The 15,197-nt window shown below is 39.0% G+C and overlaps 1 protein-coding gene across 1 annotated transcript in view; it reads left to right on the forward strand.

Annotated features, from left to right (window-relative positions):
- The window catches only part of RDX (radixin), a 471,667-nt gene that overhangs the window by 425,365 nt on the left and 31,105 nt on the right, over positions 1 to 15,197 (forward strand). Inside the window, exon 11 of the mRNA XM_053708539.1 lies at positions 2,138 to 2,298. Within this exon, the coding sequence (XP_053564514.1) occupies positions 2,138 to 2,298 (161 nt within the window). The remainder of the gene's footprint in view (positions 1 to 2,137; positions 2,299 to 15,197) is intronic.

Below are 15,197 nucleotides of genomic sequence, written 5' to 3' on the forward strand. Positions count from 1 at the left end.
AAATAAGAGTTTCACAAGTTAAAATGGTAGCACAAGTTGAGTATTCGAGCAAAATAACAATAACAACAGACATGGGGTTGAAGCATTAAGTTGGAACTAAAATTCAGGCAGCATTCTGCGAAATTATCTGAACACAGCAACTAACATAATTATATATTATCTTGAACACTGAAGCACTGTGTAGTATAGCCTCACCCTCTGGCATATTCAGGGCTGGAGATTGCTATATTTATCTAAACAGTGCAATCAATCGGGTTGTGACACTTATGTTTTTTATTAAAATAAATTTATCAGCCAGGAGGGAATTTTTTTATTTTAATGGTAAGCTGAGGACTTTTGAGTTAACATCTAGCACACCAGGCCTGCTCCAAATCCTGAGCAGTACACAGTTGGCAATTGGCGGTGACCCTAGTCGTGCATTGCTTCTCATTTTAGCTGCATATTGTGATGGTTAAATACATTACCAGTAACCAAAGGAAGTGTGCATCACATTCATTTCCCTTTAACCCATTTAGTGTGAATGTCACATGGTTGTCTTCCGCACAAGGTATTTTGTGTGGGTGACAATCAGATGTCGTCCTCATCGTTGTGGTGGTGATTTTGGTGCTCAGCGTCCCTGCATCTCTGTTAGTCTAATAATTAATTAAATTGCAATTGTAATCCAAGGATAATGTTGCCGTGCATGTGTGTAGTTATATCACCAGGCAGGGCAGGCACACAGGGCTTAAGGCAGCTGGATTAGGTGGTTCATATACAAAACTTTCATCTGCCTCAAGCCCTAGAAACCCAGTTTACAGTTTAAAATATACAAATAAACACATTTATCCACAAATTTCACATAACTATACACAAAGGCCCTTATTTATATGGGGACAACCCATTCTTTTTACTATAGATTTTAGGGATTAGTCGGATTAGTATCTGCGCCTTATTTATCAATGAAAATAAGCAACTATTCTCTATGTAAGTCCATGTATAAACCAATAGAAATATTTATACAGCCTTCCTAGTAGCTTTAACGCCCCACTTCAACAAACTGTCAAGTAAGAAAATAGATCTACATTTTCATTGTTTTTGTGCTTCAATTTTAGCTCTTCATTTATATCTTATTTTTATGCCCTAATAGATATAATTTTTTGCTGTTATATATTATTTTGGCGCTCCATTTTATATATATATATATATATATATATATATATATATATATATATATATATATATATATATATATATATATATTATCACCCCAATATAAATTATTGCGCTCCAATAAACATTATTATTGCGCTTTGCTATAGATGATTTTTGCACCTTGCAGAGCCTTTCTTTCTTTTCTTTTTTTTTTTTTTTTTTTTTTTGTAACATTGCTTCTACAACTGGTAGATAATTGATTTATAATGCTGTTCTCCACTGTAACTATAGAGAACTTTAATGCAGAAACTTGCAGTCCTCTATAGAATATCAATAATAAATCTAACTTTATAAGAATTAATGAGAACTATATGAAATACAACTAGAATGATCTAATTTAACCCTTATTTTGGAGAACCTGTTCTCCAAGGAGAATGGGAACAGAGTAGGAGAATTTTATAGTCAAACTTGCCCAATTTTAGGTGCATTTTTAATGATAAATTGGGGCATTATTTCTCAAGAGAACTTTTAGGAGACAAAATAGGAGAATATGAATAATAATCTGCTTGCTCTTCTCTTTTTTTAAAGTATGAAAATTACAGTGAGGTTGTAGCAAGCAAGGAAAATGATTATTGCTACAAAATAACATTCTTATTTCTCTGGTAGTTATAGGGTTAATGTGTGCAGTCATTTTTGCATCCTCCTAAAAATATCAAATGAAACCACGGTAATGGTGAGCAATCCTAAGAAATCTTAGCATATTATTAAAATTATTTAAATAAGAGATTTTAGTCTGTCCTACTTACTAGTTTGGCTCTTTCAACCTGGCAAGTAGTTTTTATGAATTGTCTTATTAACATTAGGCAACAAATCAATAAAACCTTTTTTACACTTTGCCAAAACCTTAATTTTATTTTACCAAATCAGTTTTTCTTAGCATTTTTCCAATGACCTTTGCTTAATTAGAATTTTTCTTTTTTTTTTTTTCTTCTTTTAAATAATTCAGAGCTAGAAGAACAAACACGAAGAGCTTTAGAGTTAGATCAAGAACGTAAAAGAGCAAAAGAGGAAGCAGAGCGGTTAGAGAGAGAGCGGCGATCTGCTGAAGAAGCCAAAGCGGCTCTGGCACAGCAAGCTGCAGACCAGATGAAAAACCAAGAGCAGCTGGTGAGGAGATATACCTGTTTATCATTTCATTGTAGAAGTTATTTTCTATCAGGTTTTTTTTTTTTAAACAAATGATAAAATTGTTTCTGTACTTAACTGAGACAGTTTTGGCATTTTGCTCTGTATCCGTTTCACCATAATTATCTCTATTTTGTTAAAACATGGAATATTATATGTATGGGCGCATTTAAACATACAGCGCTTTTTTCATTTCTGCACATCTAGTGTAGCTAAAGAAAAGTACGTCAAAATAGATTTTGTCCTGATTTTTAGAATATCTCATATGTTTAGGTTTCCAATTCAGATAAAGTCTAAACCATACAAGGAGGAAATTATTGCTAACGCTAAAAGTTTCCAAAATTTTCTATTCTTAGACTGTAAAATTAAAGGGACAGTACACCATTTCCTTCTTAATATAAGGAGAGTCCACAGCATCATTCCTTACTGTTGGGAATACTGAACCTGGCCACCAGGAGGAGGCAAAGACACCCCGGCCAAAGGCTCAAATACTCCCCCTACTTCCCTCATATCCCAATCATTCTTTGCCTTTCATCACAGGAGGTTGGCAGAGAAGTGTCAGAAGATACAGAGTAGTTCCTTATGAGGGGTATTTGCCCTTCTAAATGGGACTGGAGTTTTAAGTAGTCTTTTCAGCCTGTCAGTGAGAGCATTGATGAAAGTTAGAGTCTGGAGATGCAGGGAGAGTCTTTATGCAAAACCATGCAGACTCAGATTAACAGCTCCTAAGCAATCAGCGTTGAGGAGTTTCACTTCCTGCTTTTTCCTCACTCAAGTCCATGTCACAAGCGATGCTACAGTCTGTCACACTTGAAGGCCCGTGTTTCTTTTCCACGGCATAGATTCCGGTAAAAGAGTTTCATTTTTATACACATATGATAACGCAAGAAGATGGGTCACAGTGTGGCTCCTTTTATCTGTATGGAATCAAGGTTTAATATCTCCAGAATATTTTAGGGCCTTAATGTTCTTTCACTACAGTATCAGTATACGTGTCAGAGGGATTATTGGGCTTAGTGCAGAGGTCTCTCTGCCATTTTGTCATATATATGTGTATGTTTGGTGGCTCTTTGCAATTACACATTATGGAGCACACTGAATCCGTCCTCACTGATGTCAATTTTTAGCACATTAGAGCAGTCATCTACTGATAACCCTCCGTATTATCCATTATTATGAGCTATTTACCTTAAATTTTGCATGCAAAACAGCAACACCCTTCTACCTCCTATAGGGAGTTTTGTCCTGTGTATATCATTCAGGGGGCTACTACTGACTTTACCCCTTAATTTAAAACCAGCGTACACAAGGTTGTTGCAGATTATTTAGCGGCTATCCCCAAAGCAAGCAGCGTAATTCAGGGTATTTACCTCAAACTTCTGAGGTAAATGTGCAAAATGTTTCCCTCTCAAATTCCTGCTATTCTACAGATCTCTGACTCTGAGGATGCAAAATCATCTAATTCTGAGTGAGAAGTGTCATTTGGAGAACAGGACCCTGTTCTCGATTCTGAATTTGACAATTCTTTCAGAATTAAAGTGGAGCATTTCTGTAATTTATTGCATGAGGTTTTAAAAACCTAGGGGACAACCCTGCTAAAAACAAACCTTTAAATCAGTTAAATGTTGTTTTCAAGGCTCCACCAAAAATGCCAGAGATATTTCATATTCCTGACCTGGCCTCTGATTATATTGCCAAGGAATGGAAAAAGCAAGGTGTGCCTTTTGCTCCTTCCTCCAGATTTAAGACATTTATTCCATTCCAGAACAGAATGTGGAAGTGTGGGAAACGATTCCTACGGTTGATGGAGCGATCTCCACCTTTGCCAAACGCTCAACTAATCCCTATGGAGGATAGCACTTCTTTCAGAGACCCAATGGACCCCAAACTGCAGTCTTTCTTTCGAAAACTCTTGCTTCTGACCGGTCGTCTACTTAAACCAGCAGTTTCTATTACGTGTGGCTGCTGCTGGGTTTTTCTGTTCTGGTAGGGGGCAGACTGTCTTTTTTAGAAGACCTGGTTCAGGAGAGTCTAGGACCCCTGGGTTCAAAATATAATTTCCCAGGGCTACAGGATAGGCTTTTGGCCCAGACCTCTTTAAGGATGATTCCTTCTGTCTCATGTCCTTTAGTGACAATTACTGTAGTAAAATGTGCCAGACTACCACACTTGAGACAGAGTGCACTGTAATGCTGTAAAAAGACCGAACTGCACATAATAAAATTGTGTCAGTCGCCTATCTTGCAATGAGTTCAGTACTGTTTCAAAATCCTTGGAGGTTGGACTTCCACTCCATATGAGCTCTGTAATAGAAAAGCTCTGTAAAGCGGGGTATTCCTGTACATGCTGGATTCCTGAAGAACCTCCGTACAATTGTCCAAGTGTCAGCTGTCTCAGCCATTTGTAAAGTAGACATGGGCGCAAAGTTAATTGTGAATGTGTAGTGCCTTCATAGAATTAACCTTTGTTCCTTGAAGATTTTTTTTTGCTTTTTCATTTTAAATCTTTCCAGGAAGCTTACCTCTGGTAATTCATATTGATTTTTTTTTTTTTTTCTTGCCTGTCACCTCGGGTGGGTTTCTGAGCTACAGGCACTGACCTCTTAAAATTGTTACTTCAAGGACCAGTAAATCAACAAATAAATGATAAAAAAAAGACAATGCAAAAGCATTTATCTTGATCTCCAAATGAGTAGATTTATTTCTGCAAACTTTAATGTTACATCTTGCACATGCTCAGTAGGAGCTGACTTAAAAAGTGTAAATATTAAAAAGACCGCACATTTTGTTAATAGAAGTAAATTGGAAAGTTGTTTAAAATTGCATGCTCTATCTGAATCATGAAAGTTTATTTTTGACTTGATTGTCCCTTTAAAGTGAAGGTAAACATTGGTGAATGAAAACCCGTTTTTTAAAAATACTATTAAAAAGATGGACACTTTCATTCATCAAAGTTTACAAAGCAACCATTTTGTTAAAAAAAATTACCTTTTTTTTTTCTTTTCACAGCCAGAGCAGCTTCCCCCTCCTGGAAATCCTCTCTTCACACGTCATCAATGACTAATCTGGCTTCCTCCAATCACGGCTTTCCCGCCAGGGTAGTCATTGCCTAAGGCCATGCTGTGATTGGAGGAAGCCGGATTAGTCATTGCTGACGTGTGAAGAGAGGATTTCCAGGAGGGGGAAGCTGCTCTGGCTGTGAAAAGAAAAAAAGGTAAGTTTTTAATAAAAACGGCTGCTTTGTAAACTTTGATGAATGAAAGTGCCCCTGTTTTTAATAGTATTTCTAAAAAACGGGCTTTCATTCATGATTCATCAAAGTTTACCTTCACTTTAAGTAGCACTCAATAAACAAGCCACCCTTATTTTTTTGTCTCCCTGCTTATTACATAAGAGTGGTTTGAGGTAAAAAGGGGAGAGATCTTATCCCTGATTAGGGAATTGAGCCAACATGGGAGTTTTAGTGAGTGATATTGAATTGAATTTTATTTTTAATATCCTATATTTTGTAAGTACTTAAACCTCTCCCCAGGAAAAATACTGAAACACATTTACACTTTTTACTTATATTTATGGGATCAATTTAGTGAGAAGTTTACCAGCAGTATATAGAGTTTACTTGGTGCTAAATTTAAATTTGTTCTCTTTCTGGGTGAAACAGCTTTGGTGCATATTATTTACAATATGATTTAAGAACCATTAAACTTGTTTCAAGAATGCATACAATGTTTCAATATTACAAGTGAAACAATATTGCTATATGCATTCATTATTTCTTTTATGTAATTGGCAAGAGTCCATGAGCTAGTGACGTATGGGATATACAATTCTACCAGGAGGGGGCAAAGTTTCCCAAACCTCAAAATGCCTATAAATACACCTGCCACCACACCCACAACTCAGTTTTACAAACTTTACCTCCTATAGAGGTGGTGAAGTAAGTTTGTGCTTGATTTTTATGATTTCTTCTATGATAAGCGCTTCTAAGCATTCTGAAGCCCAATTCATCTCAGAGTACAGTGTTTGTCAAAGGGATGTGAAGAGAGTATCGCCTATTGTTTTCATGGTTTCTCTCACAGGAAATCTTTTCAAGGGTTCTCTGTTATCGTTTGTAGGGATTAATTTCCCTACAACCGATAATTATTTTTGGTTATTATTAATTTAATATACCATTACCTCTGCTGATAGCTTTCAGTAATGGTTTGACCATCTGCCATATGTAGATGGGTGTCTTTCGGTAAGTATGTATCATTATTTAAGACACTCTCGGCTATGGTTTGGCGCTTTATACATTTAATATAAAGTTTTAAATATTTGTATTTTACTTATATTTGCCATGAGTCAGGTCTATGTTTATTTCCCTTTTGAATTTGTAACAGTTTCAGTATAGGAATCATGTTTGGGAAAGTTTATTTAAACTTTTTTTCTTACCTGGGATTTTCAGTCTTTTTCTAATTTGACTTGTTTTTCAATTTTTTTCGCGGGCAAATGTAGGCTCGTGAGGACGCAAAATACTGTTATTTATTGCGTCATTCTTGGCGCTAAATTTTTTTGCCACGAAGTTGCGCATTTAATGGTGCAAATTTTGTAATTTCCTGCGTCTTTGTTGACGCTAGTTGATTTTGCGCAAAGTTGCGTTTGTTATGACGCGAGTTGTCATTTCCCGGTGTTGGTTTTGTGCCAAAAAATGTTTTACTTTCTTTTGCATAATACGTCATTCTTGGCGCCAAAATGTTATTTTACCCCTCTATTGCTCGCTGTTTTCGTGATTTTTGAAAGCTATTATGCCTGCTTTTTTATTTTATTTTTTTGTTTAAAAAATAAAAAAAATACTATCTTTGTTTTTTTCCTATCTACTGAAACTGTTACATTGTGGGAATTGAATGTTTTGCCTAATGTTGTTCTTCTTTTTCTGTTACATTTTGTGAGATGTCTCATTCTGATCCTGACTCTGATGTTACTGTAGAAACTATGATGCCCTGAAACACAATTCTTCAAAGCTAAGTGTGTTTTTTTCCGTTATTAAGCTGTTATTTCTTATGCAAGATGTACAGAGTCCACGGTTTCATCCTTACTTGTGGGATATTATCCTTCCTAACAGGAAGTGGCAAAGAGAGCACCCACAGCAGAGCTGTCTATATAGCTCCCCCCTTAACTCCACCCCCCAGTCATTCTCATTGCCGGCTCTAAGCAGGAAGGGTAAAGTGAAAGAGGTGATAAACTGTTAGTTTTTATTTTCTTCAAGCAAGAGTTTATTTTAAAATGGTACCGGTTTGTACTATTTACTCTCAGGCAGGAGATGGATGAAGATTTCTGCCTGGAGGATGATGATCTTAGCATTTGTAACTAAGGTCCATTGCTGTTCCCACAGAGGCTGAGGAGTACAGGAAACTTCAGTGTGAGGAACGGTTTCTTGCTATACAGCAATGAGGTATGTTCAGTCATATTTTTCTGGAGAGACTGTGTATTTCAGAAAGGCTGACATTATACCCAGGAGGGTAAGGGTAAGCAGTAATCCTAGAGCTAAAAAGAAGGGCATTACTTAGCTTGCTTTTGGGGCCAATTACATATATGGTTGACACTGAATGTAAAATATTTGTGAGCAAACGTTTTTTGGATGGGAGTGCTTTAACGTTTTCTGTGGGAAATAAACTTTTTGGGCAACTTATAAGGACACACATGGCTTATTTTTAGGGTCTTGGAACCCACATGGCTAATTATAACCGCTCTGGTGCAGTTCTTTAAGGCTCAGGGAACATCGAGTGAGATGGGCGGGGTCTATTTTCGCACCTCAGTTGTGCACTTAGTTTTGTAAAACAAGCTCTAACTCCTGAGGGCCCTTGTGTATGTTTGGGGCCAAATCGAAGCTTTTACCCCACACTTTCGATCCCTGAGAGCAGGTAGGGCCACAGCAGGGCTGTGGCAAGGTGCTGAGTTTTTTTTTTTTTCTCCGTATTTGGGCCCATGTTCGATCCGGTTTGGACATTAAGGGGTTAATTGTTAAAAAAAAAAAAAAAAATTGTGGTGCAATCTTAACTACCTATTGGGTGTCTACATAAAAATTTGGTGAATGTTTAGGCTGTTTTGCAGAATGTGTATGCTTTTTTTTCTCTTAAAGGCACAGTACCGTTTTTTAAGATTGTTATTTTTTTCACTAAATAAAGTGTTTTCATGCTTGTTTGTAGTCATTACTAGCCTGTTCAACATGTCTGACATTGAGGAAAGTCAATGTTTAATATGTTTAGAATAGGGATGCACCGAAATGAAAATTCTGGACTGAAACCGATACCGAAAATTCAGGATGATCCTAGCCGAAAACCGAAACCGAAATAGTTTTTTTCTTTTTTAACTACAGTGTGTGTGTGTGTGTAGTTGAGAGAGCTTGTAGGCGGGAAAGCTCCAACAAATGGACATGGTCACTTGTACAGTAGGTCGTGATCTGCAGTGAAACTGGAGCTCTATAAGGGAGAGCGTGGTTATAGCCAAACAACAATACGAGGTGGACATGCGTATTGTTTTTGGGTATAGTTATCCGTGCGATGAGCGTGGCTGCACCTGATCGTCTCTCATCGTATCTCCGCCTAGTTCCTGGTTCGGGTCTCACACTGACCCGTCAGATTATATGTCCTGAGCCCCAAATGGAGTCTGCCTATCACCAGGACCACTGGACTTAGCTACATCCTTACGTGCAAGGTGGTGATAGAAAGTTACTGTGCTTTTTTGTATACACTGTCTGGTGGGTGCTAATTTGTACCAACTGTGTGCGAGCTTGGGGCTTATGCATATATAGTGTGCACGCATATTTGCCTCAGGCGAATATAATGTCTACGCACAAGAGGCTGATGTATGAGCACTGTATATAAAGCTTATTCACTGTGTGTGCTTAGGGCTGTGTCTGATAATATCAAGTGTTTATAAACATGTTACTTATCATCCTTTGATATTTGTATTCACTATTCAGAACTTTGGTTTCCTTCTCTGCTGGTTTCACATATCATCATGTAATGGTACTTATGTGTGTGCTCTGTGTACCATACCAGTGCTGTGCTGCTCACCTTATGCTAAGGATAGACAAGTAACTCAATAGAACAGGGGAGGGCTGTACATTTTTAGCCATTTTGGTCCTCTTTGGGCTGAAATTGGAATTGCACATTTTCGTCAGCCCAAATCTTGGTGCATCGCTAGTATTATTCTTTATTTAGTTCTGTGTAACAGAATCAGATTTAACCGTTTTTGTTTTGTTACCAATTATCAAAATAAAGTATAGTCCTAGAAAACTATTATTATATGCAAAACAGTAAGTCAAGTAATGAACTCAAACAGCAGCTCTAGGCTGGCATCAAATTTAAAATATGCTACACAATAATTTTGCCGAAAATAAAAGGCAAAAAAAACGAAAACCGAAATAACAAAAAATGCTATTTTCGGCTGAAACTTTCTGCGGCCGAAATTTCGGTGCATCCCTAGTTTAGAAGCCATTGTGTAACCTCCACTTAGAATGTGTCCCTCATGCACTGAAATGTCAATAAATTGTAAAGAACATATTTTAGCTACTAAAAGTATGTCGCAGGATGATTCTCAGTCAGAAGAGAACATATTTTAGCTACTAAAAGTATGTCGCAGGATGATTCTCAGTCAGAAGAGAATCCAGTTATACCATCTAATTCTCCCCAAGTGTCACAACCATTAACGCCCGCACAAGCGACGCCAAGTACTTCTAGTGCGTCTAATTCTTTCACCCTGCAGGATATGGCCGCAGTTATGAATACTACTCTCACTGAGGTTTTATCTAAGCTGCCGGGGTTGCAGGGGAAGCGCAGTAGGTCTGGTGTGAGAACAAACACTCTGCCCTCCGATGCTTTATTAGCTATATCTGATGTACCCTCACAATGTTCTGAAGTGAGAGATTTGCTGGCTGAGGGAGAGATTTCTGACTTAGGAAATATGTTCCCTCAGACAGATTCAGATATGACGGCTTTTAAATTTAAACTAGAACACCTCCGCTTATTGCTCAGGGAGGTTTTAGCGACTCTGGATCATTGTGACCCTATTGTAGTTCCAGAGAAATTGTGTAAAATGGACAAATTTCTAGAGGTTCCTACCTACACTGATGTTATTCCAGTCCCTAAGAGGATTTCGGAAATTGTTACTAAGGAGTGGGATAGACCAGGTATTCCGTTCGCTCCCCCTCCTACTTTTAAGAAAATGTTTCCCATATCAGACGCCGTGCGGGACTCGTGGCAGACCCTCCCTAAGGTGGAGGGAGCTATTTCTGGACAGTTGTGCTTTCAAAGATCCTATGGATAAAAAATTAGAGGGTCTCCTGAAGAAAATATTTGTCCATCAAGGTTTTCTTCTCCAACCTATAGCGTTCATTGTTCCTGTAACTACTGCACCGTCCTTTTGGTTTGAGGCTCTGGAAGAGGCTCTTCAGGTTGAGACTCCATTAGAGGATATTCTAGATAGAATTAGGGCTCTCAAGCTAGCTAATTCTTTCATTACAGATGCCGCTTTTCAATTGGCTAAATTAGCGGCGAAGAATTCAGGTTTAGCCATTTTAGCGCAAAGAGCGTTATGGCTTAAGTCCTGGTCTGCTGATGTGTCATCAAAAGCTAAGCTTTTAGCCATCCCCTTCAAGGGTAAGACCCTATTCGGGTCTGAACTGAAAGAGATCATTTCAGACATCACTGGAGGGAAAGGCCATGCCCTTCCTCAGGATAAGATGAATAAGATGAGGACCAAACAAACTAATTTTCGTTCCTTTCGAAACTTCAAAGGTGGTCCCTCTTCCTCTGCCACGAAGCAAGAGGGGAATCTTGCTTAATCCAAGTCAGTCTGGAGACCTAACCAGACTTGGAACAAAGGTAAACGGGCCAAGAAGCCTGCTGCTGCTGCTACAGGACTCCTGGGCTTTATAAATAGTAACCCAGGGGTATCTTCTAGATTTCAAAGATTCTCCCCCAAGGGGGAGATTCCATCTTTCTCAATTGTCTGTAAAACAGACACAAAGAGAGGCGTTCTTACGCTGCGTAGAAGACCTATGTTCCATGGGAGTGATCTGCCCAGTTCAGAATACAGAACAGGGGCAAGGGTTCTACTCCAATCTGTTTGTGGTTCCCAAAAGAGAGGGAATTTTCAGACCAATTTTGGATCTCAAGATCCTAAACAAATTCCTCAGAGTCCCATCCTTCAAGATGGAGACCATTCAGACTTTTTTGCCAATGATCCAGGAGGGTCAATATATGACCACCGTGGACTTAAAGGATGCGTATCTACACATTCCTATCCACAAAGATCATCACCAGTTCCTCAGGTTCGCCTTTCTGGACAAGCATTACCAGTTTGTGGCTCTTCCCGTCGGGTTGGCCACGGCTCGCAGAATTTTCACAAAGGTGCTAGGGTGCTGTCTGGCGGTTCTAAGGCCGCGGGGCATAGCTGTGGCGCCTTAACCCGATATCTTAATCCAGGCGTCCACTTACCAATTAGCCAAGTCTCACATGGACATCGTGTTGGCTTTGCTAAGATCTCACGGGTGGAAGGTGAACGTGCAGAAGAGTTTACTTATCCCTCTCACAAGAGTTCCATTTCTGGGACCTCTGATAGATTCGGTGGGCATGAAAATTTTTCTGATGGAGGTCAGGAAATCAAAGATTTTATCCGTCTGCCGAGCTCTTCATTCCATTCCTCGGCCGTCATGGCTCAGTGTATGGAGGTAATTGGTTTAATGGTAGCGGCAATGGAAATAGTTCCGTTTGCTCGCTTGCATCTCAGACCACTGCAACTTTGCATGCTTAAACAGTGGAATGGGGATTAGGCAGATTTATCTCCTCGGATAAATCTGGACCAAGAGACCAGAGACTCTCTTCTTTGGTGGTTGTCACAGGATCATCTGTCCAAGGGAATGTGTTTCCACAGGCCAGCATGGGTCATAGTGACGACGGACGCCAGCCTATTGGGCTGGGGTGCAGTCTGGAATTCCCTGAAAGCACAGGGATTGTGGACTCAGGAGGAGGCTTTCCTCCCGATAAATATTCTAGAACTGAGAGCGATATTCAACGCGCTTCAGGAGTGGCCTCAGCTGGCGTCGGCCAGATTCATAAGATTCCAGTCGGACAATATAACGACTGTAGCATATATCAATCATCAAGGAGGAACAAAGAGTTCTCTAGCGATGATAGAGGTTACCAAAATAATTCAATGGGCAGAGACTCACTCTTACCATCTATCAGCAATCTATATCCCAGGAGTGGAGAACTGGGAAGCAGATTTTCTAAGTCGTCAGACTTTTCATCCGGGGGAGTGAGAACTCCATCCGGAGGTGTTTGCACAATTGATTCGGCAATGGGGCACACCAGAATTGGATCTGATGGTGTCTCGTCAGAACACCAAACTTCCTTGTTACGGGTCCAGGTCAAGAGATCCTCAGGCAGTACTGATAGATGCTCTAGCAGTACCCTGGTCGTTCAACCTGGCTTATGTGTTTCCACCATTTCCTCTCCTTCCTCGTTTGATTGCCAGAATCAAACAGGAGAGAGCTTCAGTGATTTTGATAGCACCTGCGTGGTCACGCAGGACTTGGTATGCAGACCTGGTGGATATGTCATCTCTTCCACCATGGTCTCTGCCACTGAGACTGGACCTTCTGATTCAAGGTCCGTTCCAGCATCCAAATCTAGTTTCTCTGCGGCTTACTGCTTGGAGATTGAACGCTTGATTTTATCCAAGCGGGGTTTCTCTGAGTCGGTCATAGATATCTTGTTTCAGACTCGAGAGCCTGTCACCAGGAAAATTTATCACAAGATATGGCGTAAATATCTTTATTGGTTCGAATCCAAAGGCTACTCATGGAGTAAGATCAGGATTCCTAGGATTTTGTCCTTTCTCCAAGGATTGGAGAAGGGGCTATCAGCTAGTTCCTTAAAGGCACAGATATCTGCTTTATCAATTCTTCTGCACAAACGTCTGGCAGATGTTCCAGACGTTCAGTCGTTCTGTCAGGCTTTAGTTAGAATCAAGCCTGTGTTTAAACCTGTTGCTCCGCCATTGAGTTTGAAATTAGTTCTTAAGGTTCTTCAAGGGGTTCCGTTTGAACCTATGCATTCCATAGATATTAAGCTTCTATCTTGGAAAGTTCTGTTTTTAGTTGCTATCTCTTCGGCTCGAAGAGTTTCTGAACTATCTGCATTGCAATGCGACTCGCCTTATCTTGTTTTCCATGCTGATAAGGTGGTTTTGCTTACCAAACCTGGATTCCTTCCTAAGGTTGTTACTAATAAGAATATTAATCAGGAAATTCTTGTTCCTTCTCTGTGTCCTAATCCTTCCTCTAAGAAGGAGAGTGTGTTGCACAACTTGGACATAGTTTGTGCTTTGAAGTTTTACTTGCAAGCGACCAAAGATTTCCGTCAAACATCTTCTTTGTTTGTTGTTTATTCTGGAAAACGTAGAGGTGAAAAAGCTACGGCTACCTCTCTTGCCTTTTGGCTGAAAAAATCATCCGTTTGGCATAAGAGACTGCTGGACAGCAGCCTCCTGAAAGAATTACAGCTCACTCTACTAGAGCGGTGGCTTCCACATGGGCTTTAAAATTGATGCTTCTGTTGAACAAATTTGTAAGGCTGCGACTTTGTCTTCACTTCATACCTTTTCCAAATTTTACAAATTTGATATTTTTGCTTCTTCGGAGGCTATTTTTGGGAGAAAGGTACTGCAAGCAGTGGTGCCTTCCTTTTAGGTTCCTGTCTTGTCCCTCCCTTCATCCGTGTCCTAAAGCTTTGGTATTGGTATCCCACAAGTAAGGATGAAACCGTGGACTCGGTACATCTTGCAAAAGATAACGGAATTTATGCTTACCTGATAAATTTTTTCCTTTTGCGATGTACCGAGTCCACGGCCCGCCCTGTGTATTCAAGACAGATAGTATTTTTTATTGAAAACTTCAGTCACCTCTGCACCTTATAGTTTCTCCTTTTTCTTCCTAAGCCTTCGGTCGAATGACTGGGGGGTGGAGTTAAGGGGGGAGCTATATAGACAGCTCTGCTGTGGGTGCTCTCTTTGCCACTTCCTGTTAGGAAGGATAATATCCCACAAGTAAGGATGAAACCGTGGAATCGGAACATCTCAAAAGAAAGAAATTTATCAGGTAAGCATAAATTCCGTTTTTCTTCAACTCAATTATGTGGGTTTTTTTTATAATGTTTCTATATGTACAATGACATTTACTGTTTTTACTTACTCAGTTCATGTACTTGATTTCATCTGCAAATATCATGTTATTTATTTTATCTTAAAGGTTTTGACTGCTATTATGCCTTTAAGTAAACTTACAAGGTCTTTTCAAAATTAAGATTTAATTAATTTTGTTCTGACCGACGGCATTCTTAAGTTTATTCTACTGATGAAGGTTTCTTTGGCTCAAAGGATCCTGTATCAGACAGTTTGTTAAACATTCTCCTTATTTTTCATTTGACCAGTTTTATTCTTTGTTAAGAAATTTGTTATTTTTAGCTTTTAAGAATCTAGTCCTCTTATTAACTATGTTATTAATCCTTTTCAAATCTGGATTTTAAGATTTTAATTTGCTTTTGAGGTTTTTCCTATTCAATATACTATCTGTATATACTCTAGAGAATAGTTATCTTGATTCCCTCTTGGGACTGTACTAATATTATATGGAAATGTGTTACTTATTTTCAGGGTTCTTTAGAGTTTGAATATAACCTTAGTAGAGCATATTCACATACTGTTTATTTTTAACTCAGCTTTATCTGTGGCTGACATTACTGTTTTCTCAACCTTTTGTTGAACAGTTGGCATAAGCAGTTTCAGATTCTCAAGTATATAACTCTGTTTATTTACTTCAGATGTATTCATTTAATTATG

This window comes from Bombina bombina, chromosome 3 (genome assembly GCF_027579735.1).
Source record: "Bombina bombina isolate aBomBom1 chromosome 3, aBomBom1.pri, whole genome shotgun sequence".
Classification (NCBI taxonomy): domain Eukaryota; kingdom Metazoa; phylum Chordata; class Amphibia; order Anura; family Bombinatoridae; genus Bombina; species Bombina bombina.